Source organism: Ranitomeya imitator, chromosome 6, assembly GCF_032444005.1.
Source record: "Ranitomeya imitator isolate aRanImi1 chromosome 6, aRanImi1.pri, whole genome shotgun sequence".
Classification (NCBI taxonomy): Eukaryota; Metazoa; Chordata; class Amphibia; order Anura; family Dendrobatidae; genus Ranitomeya; species Ranitomeya imitator.
Genome location: NC_091287.1, coordinates 158,089,134 through 158,108,201, shown reverse-complemented (window position 1 = coordinate 158,108,201; position 19,068 = coordinate 158,089,134). Strand labels below are relative to the sequence as shown.

The 19,068-nt window shown below is 41.5% G+C and overlaps 1 protein-coding gene across 6 annotated transcripts in view; it reads left to right on the top strand.

Moving 5' to 3' along the window:
• The window catches only part of ELMO1 (engulfment and cell motility 1), a 562,162-nt gene extending 546,338 nt beyond the window's left edge, over positions 1–15,824 (top strand). For 5 of the 6 annotated variants that reach the window (XM_069730235.1, XM_069730236.1, XM_069730233.1 and 2 more), the window contains 3 exons: positions 9,358–9,440; positions 11,556–11,633; positions 12,629–15,824. In XM_069730235.1, coding sequence (XP_069586336.1) covers positions 9,358–9,440; positions 11,556–11,633; positions 12,629–12,829 — 362 coding nt within the window. In that variant the 3' untranslated portion in view covers positions 12,830–15,824. The remainder of the gene's footprint in view (positions 1–9,357; positions 9,441–11,555; positions 11,634–12,628) is intronic. The other variant, XR_011314008.1, reaches the window with a different exon arrangement.
• The last annotated feature ends 3,244 nt before the right edge of the window (positions 15,825–19,068 follow it).

The window sequence follows — 19,068 nt, the reverse complement described above, 5'->3', positions numbered from 1 at the left end:
AAATGTGTACACATAGAATAGGTATATATATATATATATATATGTCAGTGAGACACATATGTGTATATATATTAATATTTCATACAGCGCTAGATAGCTTAAAAGCCGGTAATTCAATTGCCGGCTTTTGCTATCTCCTTCCTAAACCCGACATGATTTGTGACATGGTTTACATACAGTAAACCATCTCAATATCCCCATTTTTTTGCATATTCCACACTACTAATGTTAGTAGTGTGTATGTACAAAATTTGGGCGCTCTAGCTATTAAATTAAAGGGTTAAATGGCGGAAAAATTGGCGTGGGCTCCCGCGCAATTTTCTCCGCCAGAGTAGTAAAGCCAGTGACTGAGGGCAGATACTAATAGCCTGGAGAGGGTCCATGGTTATTGCCCCCCCCCTGGCTAAAAACATCTGCCCCCAGCCACCCCAGAAAAGGCACATCTGGAAGATGCGCGTATTCTGGCACTTGGCCACTCTCTTCCCATGGGATATGGGGTAATGAAGGGTTAATGTCACCTTGCTATTGTAAGGTGACATTAAGCCAGATTAATAATGGAGAGGCGTCAATTATGACACCTATCCATTATTAATCCAATAGTCTGAAATGGTTAAAAAAACACACACATTATTACAAAGTCTTTTAATGAAATAAAAACACAGGTTGTTGGAATATTTTATTATCCTGGTAATCCACCTGAAGACCCTCGCTCTGTAACAAAAGAAAAATAAAAAAACAACAATATCTCATACCTTCCGATGATCTGTCACGTCCTACGATGCAAATCCATCTGAAGGGGTTAAATAATTTTACACCCAGGAGCTCTGCTAATGCAGCTGTGCTCCTGGCTGTAAAACCCCAGCGAATGAATGTAAAGTAGGTCAATGACCTGTAGTTACCTTCATTCGCGGTGATGCGCCCTCTGCTGGGCGAGCATTTATATTGGTATATGGTCTCCATCCTGTCATGTGCTGCTCCATCCTGCGTCCCCATCCTGTCATGTGCTGCTCCATCCTGCGTCCCCATCCTGTCATGTGCTGCTCCATCCTGCGTCCCCATCCTGTCATGAGCTGCTCCATCCTGCGTCCCCATCCTGTCATGTGCTGCTCCATCCTGCGTCCCCATCCTGTCATGAGCTGCTCCATCCTGCGTCCCCATCCTGTCATGTGCTGCTCCATCCTGCGTCCCCATCCTGTCATGAGCTGCTCCATCCTGCGCCCCCATTCTGACATGTGCTGCTCCCATCCTGCGCCTCCATTCTGACATGTGCTGCACCCATCCTGCGCCTCCATTCTGACATGTGCTGCTCCCATCCTGCGCCCCCGTTCTGTCATGTGCTGCTCCCATCCTGCGCCCCCGTTCTGTCATGTGCTGCTGCCATCCTGCATCCCCGTTCTGTCATGTGCTGCCTTATTCTGTCATGTGCTGCTCCCATCCTGCGCCCCCGTTCTGTCATGTGCTGCTCCCATCCTGCGCCCCCGTTCTGTAATTTGCTGCTCCCATCCATATGCCCCATACGCTGCTCCATAAAGGTTTATGGCCCCCATAAGATGCTCCATAGTTTATGCCCCGTACACTGCTCCATAAAGGTTTATGGCCCCCATAACATGCTCCATAGTATATTCCCCCGTACACTGTTCCATAAAGGTTTATGGCCCCCATAACATGCTCCATAGTATTATATGCCCCGTACACTGCTCCATAAAGGTTTATGGCCCCCATAAGATGCTCCATGGTATTATATGCCCCGGTACACTGCTCCATTATGGTTGATGGCCTCCATAAGATGCTCCATGGTATTATATGCCCCGGTACACTGCTCCATTATGGTTGATGGCCCCATAAGATGCTCCATGGTATTATATGCCCCCGTACACTGCTCCATTATGGTTGATGGCCCCATAAGATGCTCCATGGTATTATATGCCCCCGTACACTGCTCCATTATGGTTGATGGCCCCATAAGATGCTCCATGGTATTATATGCCCCCGTACACTGCTCCATTATGGTTGATGGCCCCATAAGATGCTCCATAGGATTATATGCCCCGTATGCTGCTGCAATATATAAAATAAAATACCATACTCACCTATCGTCGCTGGGCGCCGAGTGCTGGGGGGCCTGAGCAGGTGCGGACACCGGCGCGCTGTGGGGGTCAGGTGCTGGTATCGCCGCTCGCTCAGGCCCCCGACACTTGCTATATTCACCTGGCCCTGATCCAGCGCTGCGTCCGCTCCGTGTATCGGCTCCTCTGGCTGTGACTGTTCAGTCAGAGGGCGGCGCGCATTAAGAGCGTCATCGCGCCCTCTGAACTGTGAATGTCACAAGCAGAGGACCCGGGAGACGGAGCTGCACGCAGCGCTGGAACGGGGGACAGGTGAATATACTTACCCTCCTGGCGCATCCCTGCCTCTCCGGTGGAGATCGCGGTGTGCGTTCAGTGTTTACGCATACCGCGATCTCCTGGGAGCGTCACTCTGTGGGGTCCAGACTGCGCCGGCGCTTGCGCAGTCTATAAAGGCTTCGGACAGAGTGACGCTCCCAGCGTTATATTATAGATATATATATAGAGACAGTATATATGTTGTTACGATTTTTTGAGAACATGGATCCATTGTATGTCCGTATGTCGGTTTTGCAAGCCTGCGAGAAAATCTCGCAGTACGGATGCCATACGGATTACATACGGAGGATGCCATGCGCAAAATACGCTGACACACCCTGCCTACGGAGGAGATACGGACCACTATTTTGGGGACTTTTCTGTGTATTACGGCCATAAATTACGGACCGTATTTTTATACGCTGAGTGTGACGCCGGCCTATGACTAACCTCTGGAGTAATTTGTATGCAGAAAGTGCAAGATGAACCCCATCCAGGATCTGTGCATCAAACCAACAGAATCTCTTGTCATTTGCATCTTTTGTAACCGTATAATTACCAAATTGACATTTTTTAAATATTCAAAAATTGCATACCTTTTTGAATTATCGTGCAGATCTATTATATTACAAGAGAGAAAATTTACTTTTACACTCATTTTTTACAATAAAGATAATAGAAAGCAGCCCAGGCACCATCATATGGTTCAGTACTGTAACTTTCCCTTCCTATCCCCAACCAAGGTAATCTTACCCTTACCTTTAAGGAATGGGACATAGAACTATTAAAAACCATTCGATGTATGCTCTAACAATGAGAGAAATAAGCAAATACCGGTATCTACTTTTTGATGACTCCATTCCACATCCCGCATTAAAAGCCATTATGGATATCTTGCGCACAAACTGAGTTAAACAAATCACTTACTGAACAAAAAACTCCACATTAAACCTGTCACGAGAAAGAGTTATTCACATATACAGCTCTGGCAAAAATTAAGAGACCACTGCAAAATTTTCAGTTTGTCTGATTTTTCTCTTTATAGGTATATTTTTGAGTAAAATGTAAACTGTTATTTTATTCTATAAACCACTGACAACATGTCTCTGAAGTTTCAAGCAATAAATTTTGTATTTATTTTCTGAAAATGAAATGGTTAAAATAACAAAAAAATGCATAGCTTGCAGACCTCAATTAATGCAAAAAAAAACAAGTTCATATTAATTTAGAAACAACAATACTAATATTTTCACGCAGGAAGAGTTCAGAAATCAATATTTTGTGGAATAACCATGATTTTTAACAGCTTTCGTGCGTCTTGGCATGCTTTGCACTAGTCTTTCACACTGCTTTTGGGTGACCTTATGCCACTCCTGGTACAAAAATGTAAGCAGTTCTTCTTTGTTTGAAGGCTTGTGACTATCCATCTTCCTCTTGATTACATTCCAGAGGTTATCAATGGGGTTTAGGTCTGGAGATTGGGCTGCCCATGACAGGGTTTTGATGTGGTGGTCTTTACTTTCTCAAATTCATTAGTAGCTCCTCTTTTTCAGAACTCCTTTAGTACTTATTCAAGAGTCAGAACATAACACACCCCTGCTGACACCAGTGTTACTGCATAGGTAACACAGCATTGCCTTCTTCCTTTGACACTTTTAGGGCAGTAAGCACACAGCGCTAACAATCACAAATAAAAAATTGTAGCAAAAATCATTGTACTTTAGTGCATTGTGGATGATACACTTTTTTCCTGCTGCTGTGCTAACCACTGCGCCAGCACGGTGGCACAGTGGTTAGCACAGCAGCCTTGCAGTGCTGGAGTCCTGGGTTCAAACCCCTCCAAGGACAACATCTGCAAAGAGTTTGTATGTTCTCCCCATGTTTGCGTGGGTTTCCTCCGGGCACTCCGGTTTCCTCCCACATTCCAAAGACATACTGATGGGGAATTTAGATTGTGAGCCTCATCGGGGACAGTGATGATAATGTGTGCAAACTGTAAAGCGCTGCGGAATATGTTAGCGCTATATAAAAATAAAGATTATTATTTCCGTAAGAAAACAGCATATTGTCTGATATACACTGTATATGTCTAATGATGTAGGCACTTGGGTCAAAGATGTGGATTGAGAAGGAGTTATTCCAGTAGTGAAGAGCCGCTTTAAGCTGAATCCTACTTTGGAACCATTTATTGTCTTAAATATAATGTCTTTAAGATCTGTCCCAACCGCAGTATAAGCAAATGTAAACTGTATAATTATACAGAGAGGCAGATTTTCATTTTTAACTACGTTAACCAGTGGTCCATGGTAACATTTCAATCCGTGTAAAATATTCTCTATGGTTTTTTTAAAGTAACATATCCCATAGTCCACACTAGACTGAGGTTTTAAAACTAAATCTTGGCACATTCATGATACATTTTAACCCATTAAATTTTCTTTTTTGCGTTTTAGTTTTTTGCTCCCCTTCTTCCCAGAGCCATGACTTTTTATTTTTCAGTCAATATGGCCATGTAAGGGCTTGTTTCTTGAGGAACAAGTTGTACTTTTGAAGGACACCATTGGTTTTAACATATTGCGTACTGGAAAATGGGAAAAAATGCCAAGTGCGGTGAAATTGCAAGAAAAAAGTGCAATTCCACAGTTTTTTCTTTTTTTACCATATTCACTAAATGCTGAAACTGACCTGTCAATATTATTCTCCGGGTCATTACGAGTTCATAGACACAAAACATGTCTAGTTTCTTTTCTATTTAAATTGTGAAAAAAAATCCAAAATTTGGTAAAAATATATATATATATCTATATATATATATATATATCTATATATATAATTGCCTAAGGGTTTTTCCATCTGTCTGTCTGTCCTGGAAATCCCGGCTCTCTGAATCAGAGACCGGCACAGCATCGACGTAGAAATCCCGCGTCTCTGATTGGTCGAGGCCGCCAGGCCTCGACCAATCAGCGATGAGCACAGCGACGATGATGTCATAAAGGACGTAGATATCCCGCGTCTCTGATTGGTCGAGGTCGCCAGGCCTCGACCAATCAGCAACGGGCACAACGACGATGATGTCATAATGGTTGCCATGGCGACGATGATGTCATAAAGGTCGCCTCGACCAATCAGCGACGGGCACAGTGTGCCGCGAATTCTGGAATCATCATTGTCCATATACTACTGGGACATGCATATTCTAGAATACCCGATGCGTTAGAATCGGGCCACAATCTAGCCTATATATATAATTGCCTAAGGGTTTTTCCGTCTGTCTGTCTGTCTGTCCGTCTGTCCTGGAAATCCCGGCTCTCTGATTGGTCGAGGCCGTCAGGCCTCGACCAATCAGTGAGCGGCACAGCATCGACGTAGAAATCCCGACGTAGAAATCCCTGGCGGCCTCGACCAATCAGCGATGAGCACAGCGACGATGATGTCATAAAGGACGTAGATATCCCGCGTCTCTGATTGGTCGAGGCCGCCAGGCCTCGACCAATCAGCAACGGGCACAACGATGATGATGTCATAATGGTTGCCATGGCGACGATGATGTCATAAAGGTCGCCTCGACCAATCAGCGACGGGCACAGTGTGCCGCGAATTCTGGAATCATCATTGTCCATATACTACTGGGACATGCATATTCTAGAATACCCGATGCGTTAGAATCGGGCCACAATCTAGTATATATATAATTGTCTAAGGGTTTTTCCGTCTGTCTGTCTGTCTGTCCTGGAAATCCCGGCTCTCTGATTGGTCGAGGCCGCCAGGCCTCGACCAATCAGAGACCGGCACAGCATCGACGTAGAAATCCCGCGTCTGATTGGTCGAGGCCGCCAGGCCTCGACCAATCAGCAACGGGCACAGCGACGATGATGTCATAATGGTTGCCATGGCGACGATGTCATAAAGGTTGCCTCGACCAATCAGCGACGGGCACAGTCTGCCGCGAATTCTGGAATCATCATTGTCCATATATTACAGGGACATGCATATTCTAGAATACCCGATGCGTTAGAATCGGGCCACAATCTAGTATATATATAATTGCCTAAGGGTTTTTCCGTCTGTCTGTCTTTCTGTCTGTCTGTCTGTCTGTCCTGGAAATCCCGCGTCTCTGATTGGTCGAGGCCGCCAGGCCTCGACCAATCAGCGACGGGCACAGCGACGATGATGTCATAAAGGACATAGAAATCCCACGTTTCTGATTCAGCGACGGGCACAGTATCGACATAGATGTCATAATGGTTGCCATGGCGACGATGATGTCATAAAGGTTGCCTCGACCAATCAGTCCATATTGTCCATATACTACAGGGACATGCATATTCTAGAATACCCGATGCGTTAGAATCGGGCCACAAGCTACTATATATATACAGTTAGGTTCATATATATTTGGACATAGACGACATTTTTCTAATTTTGGGTATAAACATTACCACAATGAATTTAAAAAAAAACAATTCAGATGCAGTTGAAGTTCAGACTTTCAGCTTTCATTTGAGGGTATCCACATTAAAACTGGATGAAGGGTTTGGGAGTTTCAGCTCCTTAACATGTGCCACCCTGTTTTTAAAGGGACCAAAAGTAATTGGACAATTGACTCCAAGGCTATTTCATGGACAGGTGTGGGCAATCCCTTCGGTATGTCATTCTCAATTAAGCAGATAAAAGGCCTGGAGTTGATTTGAGGTGTGGTGCTTGCATTTGGAAGGTTTTGCTGTGAAGTAAACATGCGGTCAAAGGAGCTCTCCATGCAGGTGAATCAAGCCATCCTTAAGCTGCGAAAACAGAAAAAAAACCATCCAAGAAATTGCTACAATATTAGGTGTGACAAAATCTACAGTTTGGTACATCCTGAGAAAGAAAGAAAGCACTGGTGAACTCATCAATGCAAAAAGACCTGGGCCCCCACGGAAGACAACAGTGGTGGATGATCGCAGAATAATCTCCATGGTGAAGAGAAACCCCTTCACAACAGCCAACCAAGTGAACAACACTCTCCAGGAGGTAGGCGTATCAATATCCAAATCTACCATAAAGAGAAGACTGCATGAAAATAAATACAGAGGGTTCACTGCACGTGCAAACCACTCATAAGCATCAAGAATAAAAAGGCTAGATTGGACTTTGCTAAAAACATCTAAAAAAGCCAGCACAGTTCTGGAATAACATTCTTTGGACAGATGAAACCAAGATCAACCTCTACCAGAATGATGGAAAGAGAAAAGTATGGAGAAGGCGTGGTACAGCTCATGATCCAAAGCATACCACATCATCTGTAAAACACGGCGGAGGCAGTGTGATGGCTTGGGCATGCATGGCTGCCAGTGGCACTGGGTCACTAGTGTTTATTGATGATGTGACACAAGACAGAAGCAGCCCAATGAATTCTGAGGTATTCAGAGCCATACTGTGTGCTCAGATCCAGCCAAATGCAGCAAAACTGATTGGTCGTCGTTTCATACTACAGATGGACAATGACCCAAAACATAAGGTCAAAGCAACCCAGAAGTTTATTAAAGCAAACAAGTGGAATATTATTGAATGGCCAAGTCAGTCACCTGATCTCAACCCAATTGAGCATGCATTTCACTTGTTAAAGACTAAACTTCAGACACTAAGACCCACAAACATACAGCAACTGAAAACCACGGCAGTGAAGGCCTGGCAGAGCATCAAAAAGGAGTAAACACAGCGTCTGGTGATGTCCATGAGTTCAAGACTTCAGGCAGTCATTGCCAACAAAGGATTTTCAACCAAGTGCTAGAAATCAACATTTTTTAAAAAATTGTAGAATCTGTCCAACTACTTTTGGTCCATTTAAAAACAGGGTGGCACATGTTAAGGAGCTGAAACTCCTAAACCCTTAATCCAATTTTAATGTGGATACCCTCAAATAAAAGCTGAAAGTCTGTACTTCAACTGCATCTGAAATGCTTTGTTTAAAATTTATTGTGGTAATGTCTATAACCAAAATTAGAAAAATGTTGTTTCTGTCCAAATATATATGGACCTAACTGTATATAGCGCGCCATTTTTCTAGACCTGTAGCGTCTCCTTTTTTGTGATCTAGGGCTGGGTGAGGGCTTATTTTTTGCACACCGAGCTGATGTTTTTATTGATACCACAGGCGATGATCAGATCACTTATGTGTAGCAATCCGGTAATGACAACCATAGAGGTCTGCTGAAGACCTCTGGTTGTTATGTCGACTCATCGGTGACCCGCGATCATGTGAGGAGATCACCGATGGGCGGGATTAGTGACGCCCTTCCGGTAAGCTGGAGTTAAATGCCACTGTCAGAAATTGACAGTAGCATTTACCTGGTTAACAGCCACAAGTGGATCGCAATTTCACCCGTGGCTGTTGCGACCACATGTATAAATCAGCTGACATGTGCCCGGAAAGGTGCAGGCTCAGTGCCGGAGTTTGCACCAAACAGGGAAAGTCCAACATCGGCGTACTATTATGCCTGATGTCAGAAAGGGGTTAAACTTCCTAACATCTGTCCGGCCTAAAGTATGTGCATATAAGAATATTTTGTAATATATGACTTGCTGGCACTAATAAGTTACAGCATGTATAGTTCAAAGCTGCATTCACAGTTCTGCAGTTGAGATGTCAAACCATTTCCTGCTGGTGAATTAAATTAGTTTCCCAACTGAATTATAAATGGGCAAATAAATATAATTTTACATATATACAACCTTTCCTCTGGATTGGTACAGAAAAATGACTAGCAGAGGCTGTATTAAAAATACTGAGTGTATCATTTTTCTGACCGGTTGCGGATTCCAGACTGGTGCACAAAGTGCACAACCTTTTTTTTCAGTTTTGCTGAACGCAGGCATAAAGCTGACACAAATGTTATTTGTGAACATTTCATAAGTGACAGTGCCCAACAAACTACCTATGAATCTTTATATTTTTTTTTGATAATGGTATGGTGTGTTTTTTTTTTACCTACAGTGCCTGTAGCAGACATTAAAGCAATATTGACTGGTAAGGACTGTCCTCATATGAAGGAGAAAGGAGCCCTCAAGCAAAATAAGGTGAGATGTCTTAAAACCATATGATTCTTATATTCAAATATTCTCATGCCTGACTATAGTTATTCATTATAGCTCCCTGTGTCTTTCCAGTGGCACAATTTATGTCACTGTTATGTAAGTATATAATTAAAAGATGACCTGTATAGTTGCCTTGAAGCTTTCATAGTCAGATAATTATATAGCAAGCCTCTGAATTGTCAGGACCCATATGACTAATGGAAAAATTGCCTTTTCTTGTATAACCAATCACTTGCAATATGGTTGCAAAACTAACACATCTAGGTAAGAATGAAATTGGTTTACCGTGTTAAGAATCTGTTAACCGTTGTGACTAAAGCTGTGAACAGCTACACCTGACCCTATACATGGGTTATTTTGGGGCTTCTCTGAAGGATCCATAGCTGTTAATTTCACTGGTTTGCACTTTATCTACTGTAACTTTGCATGACTTTTACTATTGTTTTTGTACAACTAATACAACTATTTTATATGCATTTGTAAAACTCCTCTCCCTACAGTTTTTTCATTAATAGGCCTTTGTGCCTGTGTAAAGTTAGGGGTTCAGGATCCTCATACACATCTGAGAAAAGTTGGCCAAATCTGCTGATTTCAGTGGGACTGTGCTCCTATCTGATATATATGAGAGCCTCCACTTCTTCCTTGACAGTTTGAAAACACATACCGTATTTTTCCGACTATAAGACACACTTTTTCCCAAAAAAAATTGTGAGGAAAATGGGGGGTGCGTCTTATAGTTGGAATGCAGGCTTACCGGCAGTGTGGCGGCGGCAGAGGTGCGGGGATGATGAGGCATGGTGAGCGGTATGACGTGAGCAGGGTCCCTTCCACAGGTGAGGTGATGCCGCGGCACGGTATCCAAGGAGAGCAGCAGAGCTGGGTGAGTCACGGCTTTCTCGGTGGCGGCGGCCATCTTCCTGAGGCCGCGCATGCACAGATTGAGTTTTCTGCTTCCTGGGGCTTCAGGAAAATGGTCGCGGAAGGCTGCGAGTGCGCAGATTGAGATCGCGGCAGCCATTTTCCTGAAGCCGAGTTTGCAGATTGAGATCTCGGTTTCAGGAAAATGGCCGCCGCGACCTCCATCTGCGCATGCGCGGCCTCCAGCTGCCATTTTCCTGGAGCCCTGGGAAGCAGAGTACTCAATCTGCGCACAAGCGGCCTCAGGAAGATGGCCACCGCCACCGAGAAACTGGTGATTAACACAGCTCTGCTGCTCACCTTGAATACCGGGCCGCGGCGTCACCTCACCTGAGGAAGTGACCGCACATCTGCCACAGCACTGCCGCAACCCCCCCCCCACCACCACCACCACGGACATCAGGTCATGGCGTCGGCCACCTAAGCAGGAAGGGACCCTGCTCAGGTGCACGCAGTACTGCCCACCGCGCCTCAGCATCACCTCATCTCTGCTGACACCATGCCTCCTGTGACCCTGCTCTGCCACCGCCTGCCCTTAGGTAAGATATCTTAAATTCGGACAACAAGACGGACCCCCATTTTATATTTTTTTCTGCAATTTTCACCCAAAATTTGGGGTGCGTCTTATAGTCCGAAAAATACGGTAGACTATGGCCAGGTATTCTTATGTGTGCATGAATTGGGAGAAATAGCTGTCTGGCCAACTAATATTTAAAGTCTAGTCACCTTCAGTCAAACACGTGTCTACAGATCCGCAAAATCTTATTCTCCACTCAATCTGATAATCAAAACTGCTTCCTTTGCTGATCATCAGTTCTCAAAATTCTAAATTCATGAGTAAAAACTGCCTTCAGTGAATACAGATTTTCCTATTAAGGAGATAGGAGATGACCATTGCTGCTCATAGCATTAGATGGAGAGGAGTAAGAAGCAGACCCTTCTGCTGTAAGTTCATCTGAAACAACGATTACACGTTAAATCTCTTCACAAGGTTTAAAGAGACCTGAGAACATTGAAGAGTGACACTATCTCGGGAAAGGATGGTGCTTTGCTGATGAATAGGATATGGAAATTTTAGGAAGTGATCTACTGTATGAATCCTGGCATCAGATATGATTTCAGTGTCTACTTTTTTTTGTTTCTTCTCACATATTCATTTTTGCATTATTCTTCCTTTAGGAGGTGCTTGAGTTGGCTTTTTCAATCATGTATGATTCCAACTGCCAATTAAATTTCATTGCCCCTGATAAACATGAGGTAAGTGGATGTCAAAATGCATAAGCCCATAATAACTTGTAAACATGCTATTTATTTAATTAGATTTCAGCCACTGAATTGGCTATGTATTACCATTTATTGATTTTGTATAAATAAACATGAAATATTATTCATTTTGGAGGTTTCGAATTTCTGAAGTCTCAATGACTACAACATTAGAGAATTCTATTTCTGCTTCTTTGCCAGGAGGTTATATAATTTATTCACTACACTGTCAGTAAAATGTTTTATCACGGTCCCTTGTGACAACACTTCTTCAGTGCATGACCCCTCATTCATGGCTCTTCCATAATGCATCTCCCTGAGGTACACAGCTCTTAAATTCTGCCTTCCTTATCTGTGGTACAAAGATAATGAGTACCATGGTTAGATATTCAAATGGAAGTCATCCAATATTAAGATTGTAGGCCATAGATTAGAACTGGTGTGTTATGATCAGGTGAAACTAAGTGCTGAATTCAGTCGTTAGAATATTGCTTTTGCAATGCTGTGAAGTATTGAGTGAAATGCTACATTACGTTTATACCGGCTCAAGAGATTAGAACCCAATTTACTAGAGGTCAAAGCTGAGGCCAAATGGTGCTAACAGAATACTATGACATGCCTGTCTTAGAGCTCTGAAGTCGAGAAATATACTATGTAGCGTTATTGTCAGAGAATTTCCACCTAGACATGAAATTATATATTCGTAAATAAGAGGATTTTCCTTTTTTATTTTAGTAAAATTTGACAACATAGAGTTCAGCCATATTGTTCTACATCATTTGAGCTATATTCTCATATAGATGAAATTTAGTTAATTAAAATAAAAATATCACATCCATTGGAGCATTGACTTCCATTGGTGGCTCCAACTCCCTCCTATAGGCAGTCAGGGCAGCTGGAGAGCCACTGGTTGGAAACTGTTGATGAATGGATAATTCAACATTCCCTATTGCCATTACTCATCCATGATATATTTCATTCCTTCACAGTATTGTATTTGGACAGATGGACTTAATGCATTACTTGGAAAAGACATGATCAGTGACCAAACACGGAACGATATGGACACATTGCTAAGCATGGAAATAAAGCTTCGCCTCCTAGACCTGGAAAATATACAGATTCCTGATGTACCACCTCCTATTCCAAAGGAACCTAGCAACTATGATTTTGTTTATGACTGCAACTGAGAATAATGGCATGGAACTCGTATTGAAACTGGAATTAGTGGACATGTGGACTGAAATGCAATATATTTCACTATTTTGTCTCCGAATTTCACTTAAGACATTCCCAATCTTCACTAAAATATGAGGCCATTTTACTACTGGGCATATTATTCAAGTTGACTTAGTTTTCACATGATAAGAGGCCATGCCATGAAAGCTCTTGGAACAACATGTCCATATTTCTAATGCTTTAAATAACACAAGGACTATAATCCACCACCAACGTGTGGTGCCCTCAGCTTTATGTTCTGGAGCTCTAGAATGAACAGACATTATTGTCGATGCTGCTTCTCATTCTGATCAGAGATACAGGAGGCACTAATGAAGGCTACTGATGTTCTGAACACCGCTTTGAAGCATTGCAATTTTTTTTCTTTGCTAACTCTCTCGCTAGTTAAGTAGATATCTAGTTGGATTACTTTAGCAGTAGTCAAATTGCCAGCTTATCCTTAACGAGTGCAGTCACTGTGTCACATAGAATATCTTCCCTTTGGAAAGTTGACTTCAAGTCATAGATGGCTAAAATATTCTAGTATGTATATCTTAAATTGTAGGCTTGTTTTCTGAAATGGGCCATTGTGTTTAGAGCACACTCTTATAACATATCAAAATATGTTATAATATGAAATCCCTCTTAGACTGTCCTATAAGTTTACACAATGCAAGAGATCCTGATAATTTATATACAGCAGTGGAGTTGTCACCTACTGGTCAATATGGTTGTGTAGTCCACGGGTTTCAATATCCTTTTTCTAACAATACGTAGTAGCACTCACCATCAGTAAGAATTCTGTTCACATATGTTATCCTCAGCAGGCGTTATCCCCAGCATTGGAACGTTTTATAGTGTTGTATAATTAGCTTTAATTTCAGGAACATATCTTGCCATTTGTTAAAATACTAATTTGATAAAATATCACCTAACCGTAAAAATGTTAGTAAAAATCACTGTGACTTTTTCTAAAACTCATCACATATCAGTCAAGAACGTTTCATTTTTAGCACAAAAATTGCTGGTTTTCTGTGCCAAATTGATAATCCTTTGCAATGTAGAAATGATGCATGGTATTGGACCGTTGTTCCATTTACTTCAGTGGGACAGTCCTGCAATACCCTGGACCACATGTAGACATTATGATGTAGACAGTGAAGAGATTGCTGCAAACACCTGATTGCTAAGAATTCCAGGAATCAGACTCCCACAAATCTAATATTTATGGCATATCCTAACAATCAACCATCAGTAGTCTTAATCCTGAAAACCCCTTTAAGGGCATGCTGTCCGTTTTTAAATCTAGAGCATGCTCTTAAGGTGGTACACATTTGTGCTGTAGATTTCACAATGCAAATTGCGCCATGTGTTGCAAATATGCAAAGAAAATGTTCTGCCATGTGTAAACTCGGCCCTGGCCCGGTTGTGCGTGAATAGAAAATGGGTTTGTTCCCCTTGAAACAGCGCTACTTTTCTGTTGTATGTGATACTCTAGTCAATTCAATACTAGACACTGTGAATGGATATATAGATGTAGCCTTCGTCATACTAACACACAAGAACAGTATCATAATGCAGGAAGTTAAAGGGAAGCTATCAGAAAAGTACCTTTTGATTAATACAGGTTTTTGTGTTAAATGTATTTAAACATTTTTGGCATTTTTTTACATATCAATATCTGTATTAAAAGTAAAAAAAAAATAGAAATCTTGCAATTTTCACACTGACCATTGAGGCTTTTTTAGAGTTATACTTCCTTTTGTTTCAGGAAATAACACATGTACATAGCCACAATGGTGAGATCTCATCCCCATCTTTTATATGGAAGTATCTAATGAGCGTGTACAAAGGTCATTGTGAATGGAGGTGGAGCAGGATCAGCTAAGACATCTCCTATTGTGATCAGGGGATCCTATGTTATCAGTTGGGTATAGAAGAGTTACCTGCCATTGTACTCCTGCAGGATTGCTAATTTTGTTTTGTTTTTTATAAAGATCGTGATATGAAAAATAAAAAAATGCTATTTTTTTTTGTAAATACACATACAATAAAAACCTTCTTTAAACAATATAATTTTCTGATGAAAGTTTCCCTTTAACACTTAAGCACAACAAAATCCATTGAATTTGTATAATTAGTAGTGATGAGTGAGTGTACTTGTTGCTCGGGTTTTCCGAGCATGCTCGGGTGGTTTCCGAGTATTTGTGATTGCTCGGAGATTTAGTTTTTGTTGACACAGCTGCATGATTTACAGCTACTAGCCAGCCTGAGTACATGTGGGGGTTGCTAGGGAATCCCCACATGTAATCAAGCTGTCTAGTAGCCGCAAATCATGCAGCTGCGGCAAGGAAAACTGAATCTCCGAGCACTAACAATACTCGGAAACCACCCGAGCATGCTCGGGAAAACCTGAGCAACGAGTACACTGGCTCATCACTAATAATTAGGTATATAGTATAGTTTATATAGTTATCTTTGTCATTTGAAGAAAGATTACATTTGTAAGTGGTGCTGTTTATAGACAGACCGTTTTATTATCTCATACAACTCATTTACCGTAGCATTAGGACGGATCGTTAGACAGTCACTTCAGTATTCGGCAAAGGTTATGACTGGTTGCTTGAAAATATCACATGATGTATTTTATCCTATGTTTCCAAGGGTCACCTGATCCAGACAAGCTCTTTTTCCATATATAAATCCCGTGCATTGTTATTTTCAGTTGGTTAGGAAAATTGGGGAATAGTTTACAAATGTATTTTTTCCACTGCAGGACAGGATAATGCACAGAAGATTTAATAGTTAGTGTGAAGAGTACAAGGTTCAAAGTTTAATACATTTCAATGTTTATCTTCATGGATTTTTTTATTTATTTAATATATACAAGAAATATCAGCCAGTGACATGGAAAGGATGTACATATTTATCTCAATTCTTAATAAACTGTATGTGGCTTTTCCTGTTTCTATTCTTGTCTGGTGAGTTCTTCTATTATACAGTATACAAATGTAAAGCAGTCGATCGTTTCACCTTGTAAAATGCTTCCAACCAGCCCAAAGAGTGAAAAATCAAAGTAAACCACGTTCTAATACACAGACCAGAGCTCACAGGAGCTGTAGTCCAGGCAGTGATGATAATCTGGTGATTAAACACTCATTGGAAAGGGAATGTGTCAGTTGGGTCAGCCGTCCTTATCCACCTGTATGAGCATGCAGTCCTTAGGAAGCTGAATACAATTATGCCTTGATATCTGCGATCGGATGTCTTATCCAACAGAAATCCATGTCTGTCTAATATGTAAAATGAGCTGTTCCAGCCTATGGGCCGAACACTAATCTGCTTGAGAATCTGCCTTCAGAGCTTTTGTTACATGAAGGGGGAGTTACCAGTGTGATGTGTAATGGCCGCTCTCCTGATCTCACTGCAGAGCTGTGTGTGATTATACCTAACATCTGCAGGTTCCTCTCAGCTTCCATCTCACAGGCAGCCAGGGTTGCAGTCATGTTTAATAGATTAATAACTATCTTTTGAAAAATTGGGGAAATACACCACCACGATATCACATAACCCCAACTAATTTTTTTAAAAATGTAATGTTTAATGATAAATTATTAAAACATTAATAAAAATTCAAACTTGGAAGATAAAATATTCCACAGTGATTGGAAGGAAACAATATGGTTAACATATCAAAAGTGCAAGTGCATCTAATATGAGTTGGAAATCTTTCAATGGAAAGGTACACAGTTTGACCTAGGTAATACAGTCTCAGTGGATTTTACAAAAAAGAAAAAAAACCTCACCAGATACACCCTCAATTGTTGCAAGATGCTCTGGTAGCCTAAGGAATTCCTTAGTCCATAGTCATTACTACACAGCCCCGTCAAAACAATCACTGAGTTAAGTCCATATGTATTTGGACAGAGACAACAATTTCTAATTTTGGTTATAGACATTACCACAATGAATTTTAAACAAAACAATTCAGATACAACAAACAAACAGCAACTGAAAACCACCGCAGTGAAGGCCTGGCAGAGCATCAAAAAGGAGGAAACACAGCGTCTGGTGATGTCCATGAGTTCAAGACTTCAGGCAGTCATTGCCAACAAAAGGCTTTCAACCAAGTAGTAGAAATGAACATTTTATTTAAAATTATTTAATTTGTCCAATTACTTTTGGTCCCTTTAAAAACAGGGTGGCACATGTTAAGGAGCTGAAACTCCTAAACCCTACGTCCAATTTTAATGTGGATACCCTCAAATGAAAGCTGAAAGTCTGAACTTCAACTGCATCTGAATTGTGGTAATGTCCATAACCAAAATTAGAAAAATGTTGTCTCTGTCCAAATATATATGGACTTAACTGTACAATGGGTTTTTCATGTGGGATGTGTAAGGCTTGCCGTAACTTAATAAAAAGCAAAACATTCACCAACTACAATGGAACCAGAAATTTTGACATACTAAAAATGCTGAATTGTTCCTCAAAGAGAGTAATTTACCATGCCCAGTGTCCATGCAGCAAGATATATATAGGTCTCACCACACGAGAACTAAGGTAACGAACAAGAGAACACGTGAGAGACATTGAGAAATCCATTTCTACAGAAGACATGAGTACCCAAAAAACCCTGCCCAGACACTTTAAGTTGTATCACAGCAGTAACCCCTTTGGGTCTTAAAATTAAGGCAATAGACCAGGTTTTTGGGGGGTTAAAGGGGGTGACTTGGGGAAAACCCTAGCTCAGATCAAGAGCAAATGGATCTATAGGCTTGGAACGTTAGCACCACAAGGACTTAATGAAAATCTAGGTTTTAGTGCATTTCTGTAACACCATTCCATATATGATCATCCTGTTGAAGTTTATAGTGCTTTTAACTTTTATTTTATTACTACATTCTAGATTTCTACCATTCTTGGTCAGTGTTCTCCCGTTCTGTACTTTGGCTCATCAGTCATTGCATTGCAGTCCTTCTTTACCTAACTCTGCATAATTTTGCATATATATACTTTTTGGTGCCTATGTGGATTTTAGTTGGTCAGCCTCTATATCCTTATATAATTCTTTGATGTTTGTCAACATTGATGATCCAAATTGCGTGCCATGTCTTTTTAACCCCTTAGTGACAGAGCCAATTTGGTACTTAATGACGGAGCCAATTTTTACAATTCTGACCACTGTCACTTTATGAGGTTATAACTCTGGAACGCTTTAACAGATCCCGCTAATTCAGTGTTTGTTTTTTCATGACATACAGTGGGGCAAAAAAGTATTTAGTCAGTCAGCAATAGTGCAAGTTCCACCACTTAAAAAGATGAGAGGCGTCTGTAATTTACATCATAGGTAGACCTCAACTATGGGAGACAAACTGAGAAAAAAAAATCCAGAAAATCACATTGTCTGTTTTTTTATCATTTTATTTGCATATTATGGTGGAAAATAAGTATTTGGTCAGAAACAAAATTTCATCTCAATACTTTGTAATATATCCTTTGTTGGCAATGACAGAGGTCAAACGTTTTCTGTAAGTCTTCACAAGGTTGCCACACACTGTTGTTGGTATGTTGGCCCATTCCTCCATGCCGATCTCCTCTAGAGCAGTGATGTTTTTGGCTTTTCGCTTGGCAACACGGACTTTCAACTCCCTCCAAAGGTTTTCTATAGGGTTGAGATCTGGAGACTGGCTAGGCCACTCCAGGACCTTGAAATGCTTCTTACGAAGCCACTCCTTCGTTGCCCTGGCGGTGTGCTTTGGATCATTGTCATGTTGAAAGACCCAGCCACGTTTCATCTTCAATGCCCTTGCTGATGGAAGGACGTTTGCACTCAAAATCTCACGATACATGGCCCCATTCATTCTTTCATGTGCCCGGATCAGTCGTCCTGGCCCCTTTGCAGAGAATCAGCCCCAAAGCATGATGTTTCCACCACCATGCTTTACAGTAGGTATGGTGTTTGATGGTTGCAACTCAGTATTCTTTTTCCTCCAAACACGACAAGTTGTGTTTCTACTAAACAGTTCCAGTTTGGTTTCATCAGACCATAGGACATTCTCCCAAAACTCCTCTGGATCATCCAAATGCTCTCTAGCAAACTTCAGACGGGCCCGGACATGTACTGGCTTAAGCAGTGGGACACGTCTGGCACTGCAGGATCTGAGTCCATGGTGCCGTAGTGTGTTACTTATGGTAGGCCTTGTTACAT